General features: G+C 43.1%; 1 protein-coding gene across 2 annotated transcripts in view; it reads left to right on the forward strand.

Moving 5' to 3' along the window:
- Window positions 1-686: 686 nt before the first annotated feature.
- fam13a (family with sequence similarity 13 member A) overlaps window positions 687-15891 on the forward strand; it is a 277630-nt gene continuing 262425 nt past the window's right edge. The window contains exon 1 of one of the 2 annotated variants that reach the window (XM_073042473.1): window positions 687-786. Coding sequence is in view for 1 of the 2 variants with exons in the window: in XM_073042470.1 (XP_072898571.1) it covers window positions 10045-10071 (27 nt within the window). In the remaining variant the exon portion in view is untranslated. Of the gene's footprint in view, window positions 787-9810; window positions 10072-15891 lie in introns of those variants that run through there. The other variant, XM_073042470.1, reaches the window with a different exon arrangement.

Consider the following 15891-nt stretch of genomic DNA (forward strand, 5'->3'; position numbering starts at 1 on the left):
CTTTGCTGGTTTCAGTGCAGCTGGGAAGAGAAACATCACGCAGGGTGACAGCAGGTGAGGAAGGAATCCAGTGATCAATGCAATTTGGTTCGCTGGTGGATTTACCAGATCATTTTCCTTTATTTTATAAAAGAAAACCTTGTCCTTAAACAAAAACTAATCCAGACCGCACAGAGTACAGAGACAAACTGTGCTAATGAAGGGAATGGCACTGCATTGTCACTGGGTGTTGCAATCATAACTGATGGGAATTTAAGTGAACGCTGCCAGTTTGTAGTTCCCCACTGGCTTGGGTTTGGTCAGGGCTTTCCTCCTGATATGTGTTGTATATTGTTGTTGTACATATGTGCTGTGCTAATATTCTCCTGCTCATCGTTAGGTCACATCTGGAATTTCCAGTTGGTGGACGATTTCCCTCCACGCTGCTCTGACATATTGGGAAATCATGTACGTGGCAGGTTACAGCAATGGTTTGCCTTTGCCTTCTGCCGGGTGAGTTTAAAGAGATCACCAGCTCTTGCAGTGGATGATCAGGACGTCTAATTGCCTTGTTGTGCTCTCTGCACTCCACAATGCCTGCTGGCCTGCCTTCTTGACCGTTGGAACATTAATCAGCCTCTTCCACTCAATCTGCCAGGGCCAGACTTCACGTGTTGGGATAGGCAGATCCCCTACCTCACCAAGGGTCGAAGACCCGTCGGCTATCCTCACCTGATTTGGCCCGTCTGCCAAGAATGTTTACCAGGGTGTGGCCGCTGTGCGTGCTACAGCTACTTGAAGCTACAGGTGAGAGCTGAGCGCCAGGTGGGGATCAAAGGTGGACGAGCTGTCCTGAAAAATGGCACGGCAGGCCCCCCTACCAGAGGTGCTACCTTTCCCTAGACACTCCATATACCCCATTCTCCTGCTACCTTTGACAAATCCTTAGTAAACTTGGTGCCATTTTGTTATATACACCAGACTCATTGATCTATGCTGGTCCTCAAAAAGCAACATCACAATATTTTTCATTCTCAGACTATTTTCAATCCAGTCTCTCTATAACCCTCCAAGATGTTTGAGCTCCACTAATTCTGGTCTCTTTACATCCCAGAGTTTAAACTCTCCACGTGTTGATATCCGATAAAGACCACGATCTTCATAGCACACTGGCTAAGCCAGTAGAGTTGCTGTCTCACAGTTCCAGTAACCTAATTTTCAGTGCTGTCTCTGTGGAGTTTGCACATTCTCCCTGTGATAGCCTGAATTTTCCATGGGTGCTTCTCCCACATCCCAGAACTGGTTACTGGAAATTGCCCTTTGTAATGGCGAATGGTGGAAATTTTTGAGGGGTTAATGGGAATATGGAGAGAACAAAATAAGGTTAGTATAAATGGGTGCTTTATGCTCAGTGCAGACTTAGTAGGACAAATGGGCTCTCTTTGTGCTAAATTACTCTATGACCCTATAAATATTTCAAAATCCTGCAGAATTGTCCTTGAATATGCTTTAACAGTGAGAAAAGTTGAAATCTTTGGATAGATGTGTGGAAGTGGGAATAATTGGATTACTCTTTCATCCAGCACCACTGAAATGAGTGGAACAATCTCCTCACCATCCATAATTATAATACTGTAAGCCTGGTTTTCATCCTCTGCCAGTTGCTAGGGTGGTATGCCACTGCATTCATTAGCAGAGAGGGACACCTGAATCTCGTCTGGAACCACAATTTCAACGAGTTGCATTATGCAGAAAAACACAACAGTATTCATGGCCTGGTACTGATAAACTTTAGGATTGGTACCCCTTAGTGACATGATAACTCTTTACTCCCCAGAGAATCAGGTGTAAAACAGGTAGCACATTTTACTGATTTCATTTTAGTTGATTTTTATTGTCATATTACTGAGATACAGTGCAAAGTTACATTACGCATTCCATCCAGGCACATCCTCCCATGCATATTTCTTGGTGTTATCATTTCAGAGGACCTGTCCTGGGCCCAGCAAGTAAATGCACTTGTGCAGAAAGCACAGAAGCACCTCTTCTCCCATAAGAGTTTGTGAAAATTCAGCATGACATCTAAAACTTTGACAAACTTCTATAGATGTGTGATGGAGAGTATATTGACTGGCTGCATCACAGCATGGTATGGAAACACCAATGCTTTTGAATGGTAAATCCTACAAAAAGTAGTGGATACATCCCAATCTGTCATGGTTAAGTCCTCCCCACCATTAAGCACATCTACATGAAGTATTGTCGCAGGAATGCAACATCCATCATCAGAGACCCCCGCCACCCAGGGATGCTCTCTTCTCACTGTTGCCATCAGGAAGAAGGTACAGAAGCCTCAGGACTCTCACCATCAGGGTCAGGAACAGTCTCCACCCCTCAACCATCAGGCACTTGAACCAAAGGGGATAACTTCACTTACCTCTTTATCTCATGTTCTCAATGTTTATTGTTTATTTATTTTTTATTATTATTTCTTTTTTGTGTTTGCACAGTTTGTTGTCTTTTGCACATTGGTTGAATGCCCAGTTCGTGCGATCTTTCATTGATTCCATTATGGTTATTATTCTATTATGGATTTATTGAGTATGCCAGCAAGAAAATGAATCTCAAGGTTGTATAAGGTGACATATATGCACTTTGATAACAGATTTCCTTTGAAATTTGTACTTCGAACTTTGAACATCAAGATAGTGAAGAGAAAACATGCAGAAAATAGTGTAACAGTTACTTAGAAAACTCAGTGCAGGTAAACAAATAAAGTGCAAGGGTCATGATGAGGTAGACAAGGAAATCAAGTGTTCAACTTTAGTGTACGAGAAGACTTTTCAGGGGTCTGATAACTGTGCGTAGTTCAAAGGCCATCACCCAGCATTATGGGAGCTCTAGGTCTTAATATGCAAGAGAGAGCTTGTTCTGTTTGGCTGATGCAACAGGTCAATGGTTCCCAGCCTGGGATTTGCAAGCTGTTCAGGGCAGGGTAGAGACTGCAGAGAGTCATTGAGGCTTTAATTGTATTAAAGTTAATTAGTTAGAAAGTTCAAAGTAAAACAAAATGAAGTATATTTGGCACACCAGATGTCCTGGCCTTTGGTATTAAGAATCCCCACCATCATCCTGTGTCCTTCAGAGTCCAAATCAGTTTTCTTATCACCGACTTATATATCTTGAAATTTGTTGACTTGCAATGGCACTAGAAAGCAAAGAAATAACGTTACTATGAAGTACAAAAAAAAGTACAAAACGTAGAAATAATGAGGAAGTGTTCATGGGTTCAAGGGATGTTCAGAAATCTGATGTTGGATGGAAGAAAGCAGTTTCTGAATCATTGAGTGAGGATCTTCAGGCTCCTGTACCACCTTCCCAATGGTAGTAACCAGAAGAGGGCTTAAGAACATAAGACCATTAAAGATAGAAGCAGAATTAGGCCATTCAGTCCATTGAGTCTGCTCTGCTAATTGATCATGGCTGATTTATTTTCACTCTCAACCCTGTCCTCCTGAATTCTCCCCACAATCTTTGATGCCTTTGCTAATTATGAATCTACTCAACATCTGCTTTAAATATATCCATGTCCCAGATCATGAGGGTCCTTAGAGACGAATGCTGCCTGTTGAAGATTTCCTCGATACTGGGAAGGATTGTATCCATGAGTTGGCTGAGCCTATAATCCTCTGCATTGGAAGCTCTGTGCTATGCTGTAATGCAACAAGGCAGAATGTTCCACACTCTACATCTAGAGAAATTTGTGAGAGTCTTTGGTAACATTATATACCGAATCTTCTCACACTCCAAAAACTCCTTAAATGGAAGTGGCTGTAACATCATTAGATGTTTTTCAGGGTAGGGGGACATGGATGTTACCAAACATGGAGCAGCTTGAGCCTTCATTCAGAAGGACTGTGAAGCACCACTATGGGAAGAGACAAGTGTGCAGACCTTACCAAACCATTGAAGCACTATCCTTACAACTTTCCTCCTCATATAACTGCAAATGACACAGTTGCTCAGATCAGCAACTGTTGCCTTCCTACTCAGGCAACCTGAGTTCAATTCCGACCTTGGGTGCTGTTTGTGTACACTTTTTACTTTCTCCCTGTGACTTCCAAAGATACTTGTCATGGTATTGTAGCGGTTAGTGTGACACTGTTACACTTTGGGGCCTCGAAGTTCAGAGTTCAATTCCGGCATCCTCTGTAGAGAGTATGTATATATTTCCCATGTATGTGTGGATTTCCTCTGGGTGCTCTGGATTCCTGCCACAATCTAAAGCTGTACCAGTTAGTAGGTGAATTGGTCATTGTAAATTGTCCTGTGATTAGGCTAGGGTTAAACTGGTGGGTTGCTGGGCAGCATGGCTGGCTGGGCCAGAAGGGCCTATTCCATGCTGTATCCATAAAAAATAAGTAATTAAATGTGGGTTGGTAGGTTATTGGCCTCTGTAAGTTGTCCCTAGTGAGTAGGTATTGGGTAGAATATGAGGGAGTTGATGGGAATATCAGCAGAATAAGATGGGATTGGTGTAGGATTTGTAAATGAATGGTTCTGACTCAAATTTCCACTCGTATCACTCTACTTGACAGCATTTGGGTGTTTGTGGGTATATTTTTTGTAGATGTAGATCACTGACAGGTGCCATGTTATGTGCCTTCTGCTCATTGTGGGACCTCAGAAAGGCTGCCAGAGTCCCTGATGACTGTGTGCAGGGAGCTGCGGACAGATGGCATGGCACCACTGGAGATGCTCATGGATTCATTTTGGGTCATCCACAATGCTGAGAATGTTGTGGATAAGACACTTAGTGAGCTGGTCACAGCACAGTTTAAGAGCTTAATGAAAGATACGGAATAGGTGGCCAACAGACAGAGCAGTAGCTGGAAGGCAGTGCAGGAATCCAATCTATCATCTTCCCCAAAACAGATACATGACTTTGGATACTGTTGGTGGAGATGGTTCATCAGGAAAAGGCAGCAGTAGCTAAGTTAATGGCACCGTGGGTGGCTCTGCTGCATAGGAGGGCAAGAAAAAGAGTGGCAGAGCTATCATGTTTGGAGATGCCATAGTAAGCGGACTAGATGGGAGCTTCTGTATCCACAAATGGGGCAGGAGCAAGGGTCAGGGATGTCTCAGAGTAGCGGCAAAGCATTCTGAAAAATGAGGGTGAACAGCCAGTCACAGTAATGCACGCAGATATCAATGATATGGGACAAAATTGTGAGATGAAGTCCTAAAAGCTGAATTTAGGTAGGAAGGATATAAATTAAAAGCGACAATCTCAAACATAAGAACCTCAGGATTGCTACCTGTTCCACATGTCAGTCAGACTGAGAATAGCAGAATACAGTATTTAGGATGAAAATGTAGTCTGAGCACTGGTACAAGAGGGAGGTTTCAGAATCCTGGAGCATTGGAATCGGTTCTGGGGAGTTGTGACCAGCACAAACAGACAGTCTACACCTAGGAAAGACCAGGGGCATAGTTTGCTCATGCTGCTGCTGAGGGTTTAAACTAATATAACAGAGGAACGAGAATCTATGCAGAAAGACAGGGAAGCAATGCAGAGAACAAAGCAAAAGTTTAAAAAAGAAAGAAAGTGGAATACAGAAAAGTTAAATGTTGCTAGGTTCTAAAAGGGAAATGAATGCAAGGGCACATTATCTGAATGCCTATAATATTTGCTTTAAGGGCAGTGAACCTGTGGCACAAATCAGTACAAAGTATTATGATGTAGTGGCCACAACAGAAATGTGGTTACAGGGTGAGATGATTGGGAATTAAATATGCAAAGGTAATATCAAGTAATATGGAAAGATAGTCAGGAAGGTGAGGGAAGTGGGTAAGTTAATGGAGGTGAGTAACATTCTTAATTAAGAATGAGATCAGGGTGATAGAGACAATATAAAATCTGACCCACACAATTATGAATCCATCTGCCTGGAGATTAGGAATAGTAAAGGGAATAAGATCAGTGATGGGAGATGGCTGTAAGCTTCCAAATAATAAATTTATAGTGGCACAGGGAATAAACCAAGAAATATCTGATGCTGGTGAACATGGAATGGCAGCTGTCATGGAGCGATTTTGACCTGTATAGAATCAGTGATACAAGTTGGTTAAGGCAGTCTTGAGAATGCTTTCTTGAATAGCCTTTTCCTGAGCCTACAAGAGAAATGTTACCTTAGATCTGGTCCCGTACAAGGAGACAGGTAAAATTAATGATCTTCTAGCTAGGAATCCTCTTGAACGAGTAATCACAATATTACTGGATTTCTGACACAAATGTAGAGAACAGTCGTTTGATCTAAACCCTGTGCATTATGCTTAAACAAGGGAGTCTACAACAGGAGTCGGAGTTTTTGACCGTTCATTAACAGAGCTTTATTGTCCCTGCACAAGCAACAACATAACAATATTGACCCCTGGCCGACAACTTAGAACACAAATTCTACTGTTCCCTCTGTACCAATACTCTCTCAGACAACTTGTCCAATTTATAATACTGAAATAGGAGATCTCTGTTGGCCAGATGATTGATCCTGTCTTCACCCACCCCGTATCGTAGGGATTCTTCCTTGCAATGGTGGGTCTCTTGAGAGAGTTATCGCTGATAGCACACTCGAAGTAAACATAGAAACACAAAAAACCATCAGCACAATACAGGCCCTTTGGCCCACAATGCCGTGCTGAACATGTATTTACTTTAGAAATTACTAAGGGATACCTGTAGCCCTCTGTTATTCTAAGCTCCATGTACCTATCCAAAAGTCTCTTAAAAGACCCTATTATATCCGCCTCCACCACTGTTGCTGGCAGCCCATTCCACGCACTCACCACTCTCTGTGTAAACAAAAACTTACCCCTGACATCTCCTCTGTACCTAATTCCAAGCACCCTAAGATTATGCCCTCTTGTGTTAGCCATTTCAGCCCTGGGAAAAAGCCTCTGACTATCCACACGATTAATGTCTCTCATCATCTTATACACCTCTGTCAGGTCACCTCTCATCCAATGTCGCTCCAAGGAGAAAAGGCCAAGTTCACTCAACCTATTCTCATAAGGCATGCTCCCCAATTCAGGCAACATCCTTGTAAATCTCCTCTGCACCCTTTCTACAGTTTCCTGTAGTGAGGTCACCAGAACTGAGCACAGTACTCCAAGTGGGGTCTGACCAAGGTCCTATATAGCAGTAACATTATCTCTCGGCTCTTAAACTTAATACCATGGTTGATGGAAGGCCAATGCACTGTATACCATAGAATCAACCTGTGCAGCAGTTTTGAGTGTTCTATGGACTCGGACCCCAAGATCCCTCTGATCCTCCAGATTGCCAAGATTCTTACCATTAATACTATATTCTGCTGTCAGATTTGACCTACCAAAATGAACCACTTCACACTTATCTGGGTTGAACCCCATCTGCCACTTCTTAGCCCAGTTTTGCATCCTATCAATATCCCACTGACAGCCCTCCACACTATCCACAACACCCCCAACCTTTGTGTCATTAGCAAATTTACTAACCCATCCCTCCACTTCCTCATCCAGGTCATTTATAAAAACCATGAAGAGGAGGAGTCCCAGAACAGACCCCTGAGGCACACCACTGGTCACCGACCTCCATGCAGAATATGACCCGTCTACAACCACTCTTTGCCTTCTGTGGGCAAGCCAATTCTTGAAACACGAAGCTATGTCCCCTTGGATCCCGTGCCTCCTTACTTTCTCAATAAGCCTTGCATGGTGTACCTTATCAAATGCCTTGCTGAAATCCATATAAACTACATCTTCTGCTCACTCTACCTTCAGCAATGTGTTTAGTCATATCCTCAGAAAATTCAGCCAGGCTCATAAGTCACGACCTGCCTTTGATAAAGCCATGCTGACTATTCCTAATCATATTATACCTCTCCAAATGTTCATAAATCTAGCCTCTCAGGATCTTTTCAATCAATTTACCAATGACTGAAGTAAGACTCACTGGTCTATAATTCCCAGGGCTATCTCTACTCCCTTTCTTGAATAAGGGAACAACATCTGCAATCCTCCAATCCTCCGGAACCTCTCCCGTCCCTATTGATGATGCAAAGATCATTGCCAGAGGCTCAGCAATCTCCTTTCCACCTTTTTCCTGTCCACAAAATGTGTCCACTTTTATATTTATTCCTTACCAATTCAAATATTGCATTCAAGTGTCATTGGCTATAGGTCATCTGATTGACCGTTAACACCATTTATTTTCTCTGCCCCAGGCTAGCATCCATTTATTGCCCCTTTCCCAGCAAGTGACAGTTGGTAATTTATGGCTCTTTGTTCTCAATCCGCAACCAGCTTGATATACACAAAACAGATATAAACTGCAACCTTCATGCTATATCCAACCAAAGAACATCTCTCAAGTAGCTTCTTATTTGGAAATGTTCCCTAGTCCAGCAGATTACCTGAAGCATTATTGTGTCTACTTTAAAATACAGAAAGCAAAGCAATTTCATCTCACAAAGTGGAGGATGTAAGACAGTTCCACAAAGTGGCAGCTTCTATCTCCAAGCACATGGTGGGAACAAAGACAACTGATCTGCTGTGCTTCCACTGTCCTTGACCCATGTGGGTTTGATGCTTTCTTACACATTTTAAATCTGCCATGGCCAACAGAGTCAGCTAGCGTAGGCTAGGACTGTGGGCTATATGGTGGGACAGTTGAGAAACAGAGGAAGATTTTCAAGGAGATTTTTCACAGTGCACAATAAATGTATATTCCAGTTAAAAGCAATGACAGTAAAGGGGTGGTGTGGTAGAGCTGGCAAGGACTGTTCTACTTTATGTACAGGAAGAAATCAAGTACCTGAGATATGGCCACATTGGTAAGGTCACTTGGCAACCTTTACCAAATCTAAATTGCCCCAAATATTAGAAGGGCAAGAGTGGAGCAGCTCATGCTTAACTCTTGGGGACTGTGTAGTTCCTTTCTATTCTGAGCTCTTGAAATAATCCGAATCCCGTTTGTTATCACTGACATAAGCATGCCAGGAAATAGTGATAATAAACTTGATTTGCATTATGTGGGCTTGAAATTTAATCTCCTTTAGGATAGAAAAGAACTATTATTGGCCTTGGGATCCAAGGAGGCGTTATTGTTTGGGAACCTATCTGTCACTTGGCCAAGTTTCTTGTGGGTGAGAGAAGTGGGAAATTGTGCCTCAGCCAATTCACCTTCTTCCACAAAGATTAGGAAGTCTATGATGGTCATTAGAATTGGGGTATTGTTAAAACTGGATCTACGTGATTGGTTCAATAGACTGAAATGGGCTGAATGGCCTTGCCCATTGTTCCAAAAAGTTTGAAGTATTGTCTCAGCAATAATCAGCGTGGCTGCACAAAAGTGAGGTGGTGAAGGCTGGGCGTTACTTTAATGTCCCAAAGCAACCTACTTGAGCTCAGCAAGATCCCACAACGGGCAATCACGAAAAGAAAGGGACAGGGTCGAGGAATGACTGTTGGCAAGGATTCTACAAAAAAAAGCTCCCTGCTTTTCCTGGTCAGTTGTGCCGCGGGATCTGGAGGGAGCCGTGGCTTGGAAGTTTCTTTTAAAGTTAGCAAGGGAGGAAGTGTTGAGGCTGTCCCTGGTGGGGCTGGTGAGGGGGGGGGGGGGGGGGAGTCTTCGTGGTCAAAGACCGTCTGTTCCGACTGTTACACCAGCTCAGAATAGAGGGTTTGAGGGAAGGAACAACCGGCTCAGTCACATGACCTGATGTCAGCCTGGCAGTGACTAACCGTGGATCAAATTTCCACCCCCGAGCAGCAGAAAGCTCAGCTCCTAGTGTGTATGTGTCTGGATACGGGCTGCTGCTGCTGCTGTTAAAAGAAGGATTTTCCGTGTTTAAGAAGTTAAGCAAGTACTGTAACTCAGAAGTGCGTTATCGTTTTGTATGAAGGACATCCATCGCTGCAGTTTGACTGAAGCTGATCACCATCTTCCTTGCCTCCTTCCAGCCCGCTGCATGGATTTTTCCATTTCTGGTTGATCGAGTTCTCTTTGGATGCATTTCCTGGAAAATGGGAGCAGGAGCAATCACTGTCTGTGTGAGTACAGGCACCACATTCTTTAAAACTCTCAACTTTGCCGGAGAGTTCGTTAATAGCTGCCGTTTCTCCTCCGTGTTTCCTGCACTCCCAAGAAGTCTCAGCCCTTTGCTGCTGAGCACTGGGTAATGGCTGTGTTTAAATTTTTTTTCTAAATCTCAGTGTAGACACCATAATTTTGTTGAGGAAACTTCAAAGAGTGCTTGGAGCAAGGGGAGGATGCCAAACAATTTATTTCAGTGCGCGATTAATTGTTTGTCTCCGCTATCAGAAAGGAGCAACGTTAACAACTGCTTGCCTCTATTTTTAAATTAAGTTTGTAATACAAGATTAGATAGGTACATGGATGAAAGAGGTGTGGAGGCCTCTGTTGTGGATACAGGTAGATGGGACTGGGCAGAAAACCAGGCTGGCAGGGAATAGGTGGGCTGTTTCTGTGCTGCAGAGCTCAGGGTTTTATAGAACTGCTAAATTACCTTGTGTCTCCAGAATTCAATCCCCTAACTAATGAACACGCCATGTGACTTCTCAACAACCCTGTCAACTTGTGTGGCAAATGTTAGGAATCTATGACTGTGGACCCCAGGGTACCTCTGTTCCCCATCCACTTCCAAGAATCTTGCTATTAAACCTGTCACCTGCGGTCAAGTTTGAGCTTCCAAAGTGAATTACTTCGCACTTGAACTCCATCTGCCACTTCTCAGCCCAGCCCGGCACCCATGGAACCTGCAACACCCCTCCACACTATCCACAACTTCACCAGTCTTCATGTCATCTGCAATCTGACTAATCCATCTTTCCATTTCCTCATTCAAGCCTATAAAAGTAACAAAGAGCAGCAGTCCTAGAACAGATCCCTGTGAAACATCACTGCTTATTGACCCCCAGGAAGCACATGCTTCATGTAGTAGCACCCTCTACCTTCTATGGGCAAGCAAATTTTGTATCGGCACATCCAAGTTTCCCTGGATCCCATGCCTCCTGACTTTCTGTATGAGCCTACAATGGGGAACCTTGTCAAATGCCTTACTAACATTCATATAGACATGGACTCTTTTTACCCCATTTACCAAAGATGGTTTATTCAAGATCACATTAATACAAAATTACAGTACTTCATCATACATACTATTTAGTTTCAAAGCCATTGCTATTTGGAATGCATTTGAGGCATTTGGGGCCCACCAGCCCCAGAAATCTCCCTTTGTGTTTGTGGATACCGCATACTTCTTCTGCAGAGGCACACAGCCATGGGCAGGCAATCAGCTCAGACAGAACATCGACTGCTCACCACCTTGACCAGGCCCAGGAGCAAATTGAGCCGAAGATCCCCTTTGACACCAAAGATCAGGAGCACAGGGCTGAAGTGCGGCCAGAAACCTGAGGAGCTACCCCTTCAGATACTCAAATGGAGGCTGCAGCCTATCACACCCTGTATGTGTACGGTACATGATACAACATCTCCTCCCGGCTGCAGAATTGACAGGCGGCTAGGGAGTCTGTGAATTGACTTAAGAATCTGTTACACTGGACTGGTCTGTGTTCCATGAACTCTAGGTTATGTGCCCTGATGGTTACTTGCTAAGTCTGGATGGTGGGAACTATTTGGAGCAAGTGGTGTCAGCTAACTTACTTCTCCCCATGTGTGGACTATCTGTAAAATCTTTAAGCTTGACTGAGCAGCCAAAATCCAGACATTAAAGTGAAAGTTTATTTTTTGAAATAAATCTCATTACCATCCTTTCCTTCCTCCGTGCCAGATTTCCACATCTGTGAAGGAGCAGCTTTTAGATCTCATAGAATAATATGGAACTGGGCCTTTCAGCCCACTATGTCCATGCCAGCCCTAAGCACCCAGCTACACTAATCCCATTTACCAAAACTCAGTCTTTGGCTTTCTGTGCCTTGGCTTGTCTAGGTAGATTTTAAATGTTGAGAGAATCTGTCTCACCATCCCTTCAAGCAGAGCACTTCAGATTCCAACCCCACTGTAAGTGAAAAAATGGCCCCTTGTTATATTCTGCTGTGCTAAGGAGAAAAGTTTATCAGTGTCTATTCTATCTAGCCTCTTCATAATTTTCAGTTAGTCTCTTCCCCCCCCCCCCCCACCCAGCCTTCCCCACCAAGAAAAAAAATGGCCTATCCACTTCCTTCTAAACTTTCTGAACTTAACTTAAACACTAGACCTTTTACTTTTGGGCACCTCTGCAATGGGAAATTGTTTGTCTACCTTGCTGTTCCCTCATAACTGTGTAGGCTTCAGTCACTTTCCTATCAGCCTCCTCCATTCCACTGAAGACAAGCCCAGCTTACCAATTCTCTCCCCACAGCTCTCCATTCCAATTAACATCCTGGTGAATCTCCTCTGCACTCTTGCCTGTGCTATCATGTGCTTTCTATAGCATGGAGACCAGATTTGATAGAACATCACAGATTTATTGACATGGTAACTGGTCTTCATTAAATAAAGGGAAGCCCTGGCAGAAATCAGTGCTGTATCCTTGGGAATTAACTGGGTTAAGGGTCGATTAGATTGAAGATTTCAAGATTTTAAAGGGATCTGGTGGAATGGATAGTGGGAACTGCTCGCTGACTGGAGAGTCTAAGAAGCATTGCAGTCAAAGATTAGCTTTATTTGTCACATGTACAGCAAAACAGAAACATAAGGAAAAATGCATTGTTTCTGCCAAATCAAATTAGCAAGGTAGTCTGCAAGCGTCACTACTATTCCGGCACCAGCATAGCATTCCCACAACTTACTAACCCTAACCCTAACTGTACGTCTTCGGAAGGTGTGTGGGAATAAAGCTGATCAACACCTCCACCCACTAACCCACCCCACCACATACCTGTCCAAGTCACCTTATGTGCCTTGTGTCTCTTGATGGCCATACAATTAATCTATATATACAAACCACCTTATGTATTTATATTTATTGTGTTTTTTGATTATTGTGTTCATTATCTTTAATTTTGTACTGCCTCAGATTCAAAGTAACAATAATTTCATTCTCCTTTACACTCGTGTACTGGAAATGACATTAAACAATCTTGAATTTGGAATCCTGAAAAATTATCACCCGGAGTAAACCCAGGTGTTCACGGAAAGAACATACAAACTTTTTATAGACAGCAGCAGGAATCAAATCCCAATTGTTGATCACTAGCATTGGAAAGTGATTGCACTATCTGCAGTGCTACCGTGCTTCCCAGTTATATGTAATATGTCATCTGCAAATCAGAGTCATAGTGAAGCTCAGAATCGTAGAAATCTGCTCTTCCCTCAAATACCACTTGTTTGTTTTCAATTGTAGATTGGTTGATGCATTTTTGTTAACTTTTCATAAAAGGTCAGCTAACAGGTCTGCTCACCCCATCTCATTGGACAACAGAACAGGTTTCAGAAGCAGAATTGGTTTTTTCTGTTCCTATGTGCTTAGTTGTCTTGTAGTGTGAGCACGAATGGCTCTGCTCCAAGCAATTCCTTACAGCTGGTTGAGTTGCATGCTGGAACATTTTTGCTGTGATCTGGGATCTGGTTTCATGGAATAGACAATAGACAGTAGGTGCAGGAGTAGGCCATTCGGCCCTTCTAGCCGGCACCGCCATTCACTGTGATCACGGCTGATCATACACAATCGGTACCCCGTTCCTGCACTCTCCCCATATCCCTTGACCCCGCTATTTATAAGAGCTCTATCTAACTCTCTCTTGAATGCATCCAGAGACTTGGCCTCCACTGCCTCCTGGGGCAGAGCATTCCACATATCCACCACTCTCTGGGTGAAAAATGTTTTTCGCATCTCTGTTCTAAATGGCCTACCCCTTATTCTTAAACTGTAGCCTCTAGTTCTGGACTCACCCATCAACGGGAACATGCTTCCTGCCTCCAGCGTGTCCAATCCCTTAATAATCTTATCTATCTTAGCACTGGAACCGACCTAGTAGTGCTCTTACACCTCCCCACTTCCTTAACACCACCTCACCCCTCCTGCTGTGCTTTATTGAAGATCTCTTGTCCCTCCAGCTGTGGCTGTTGCCTTGTGGTCTTCAGACTGCAAAAGAATGAGTGATGTTCTAAGCAGAATGAACATTGTTAGAGGGTTGGTTTACGGAATTGTGTATTTGATGTTTCTCTCACTGGGTATTTCAAAGCAATTGCCAGGCTCAAAATGAAGGATGAAAAGATATATCTTCATCGAGAGGGTGGTGAAACCTTGACACTTATGACCCAAGAGAAATGTGGAAGGACAGTTACTGAGTATATTTAAGGTGGACACAGCTTTAGGCATTTATGTGGCACACTGCTTTCTTACACATTTAGCAACCTGGTTCAATCCCCCCAAGGACCTCTGAAAATAACCAAGCTTTAGTTCAGGGTTGCCTAACCTTTTTTATGGCAGGGACCCCTACCATTAACTGAGTGGTTTGTTCACCCCAGATGGGGAACCCCTGCTTCAGATCATCTGCTCAGATATCTCCTTGTGAGAGTTCAACATCAATTTTTGTTTGGCAATGCTCGTTGGATATGCGTTGAGATATTTTGTTGCATAGAGACTGTACTTTCAATGTGCAACACCATCTGTAACTCCATTTCCAGCCAACTGTGAAGAAGGAAAGTGGCACAAACTGTGGATATTTCATTGAAAGTCAAAAAACAGCCAGAGCTGGAAATCTGAAGTCAAAACAGAAAAGGCTGAGGACAATCAGGTCAGGCGGCATCTGTGTAGAAAGATAAACAGAATTAAAATTTGTCATCGCAATGGGAAAATTAAGGAAGCAGGTGTGTTTTAAGGTACAAAGACTGGTAACATGTGTGGTAGTATGGAGAACAAGATTATACAGAGACAATTGCCTTTGGTGCCACTGTTAATCACAACTGCTGAATAAGCAGGAACAGTGTGTGAGGACATAGAGTCATAGAAAAATACAGCATCAGGCCCTTTGGCCCACCTAGTCCATGCCGAACCATTTAAACTGCCTACTCCCACCGACCTGCACTGGGACCATAATCTTCCATACCCCTAACATCCATGTACCTATCCAAACTTCCCTTAAACGGTGAAATTGAGATCACATGCACCTCTTGCATTGGCAGTTAGTGAGACACACTCACAGCCCTCTAGGTGAAGAAGATTCCCGTCATGCTCTTAAATTTTTCACCTTTCGCCCTTAACCCATGACCTCTAGTTGTTGTCCCACCCAACCTTAGTGGAAAAAGCCTGCTTGCATTTACCCCATCTATATCCCCTCAGATAGTTAGAGAGAGAAAATAATGTGCTGAAACTGTGAGATGCAGAACACAGAATTTGCTAAGCTAAAATAAAAGGAATCAGGGACTCAGGTAGCATTGAGGAGAGCAAAACTAAACATAAGTCTAAATCATAGCTGTTTCATCTAGACGAGTGTAAATAAAGACAGGAAAAATGAGCAGTTAGGACAAATATTGTGGATATTTTTGGTCAGCCACTGCTCATTATTTTCAATGGTATGTTTAATTATTTCAGAATGTTGCAATTAACATTTTTTTGATGAGGGGTTACAGTTATGTGAATAAATTGGAGAGGTTGGGTTGTTGGACCTGAATATGTTAATGAAGCTGTTTAATGTGTAAAATCTGGAGAAGTGGATAGAAAGGAATTGCTTCCAATCGTAAAAGATTAGGAGAATGGGATTCCCCCCCCCCCCCCCCCAAACAGCCAGTTACAGTTTGAAATGCCCAGTTTGTCAGGAGATTGGAAGCAGATTTGACTGATAACTTCAAAGATGTGTTTGAATTAGCAAAATATTTACAGGGGAAGAATTGAAGAGGGGAAGAAA

The sequence above is a fragment of the Hemitrygon akajei genome, chromosome 4 (genome assembly GCF_048418815.1).
Source record: "Hemitrygon akajei chromosome 4, sHemAka1.3, whole genome shotgun sequence".
Lineage (NCBI taxonomy): Eukaryota > Metazoa > Chordata > Chondrichthyes > Myliobatiformes > Dasyatidae > Hemitrygon > Hemitrygon akajei.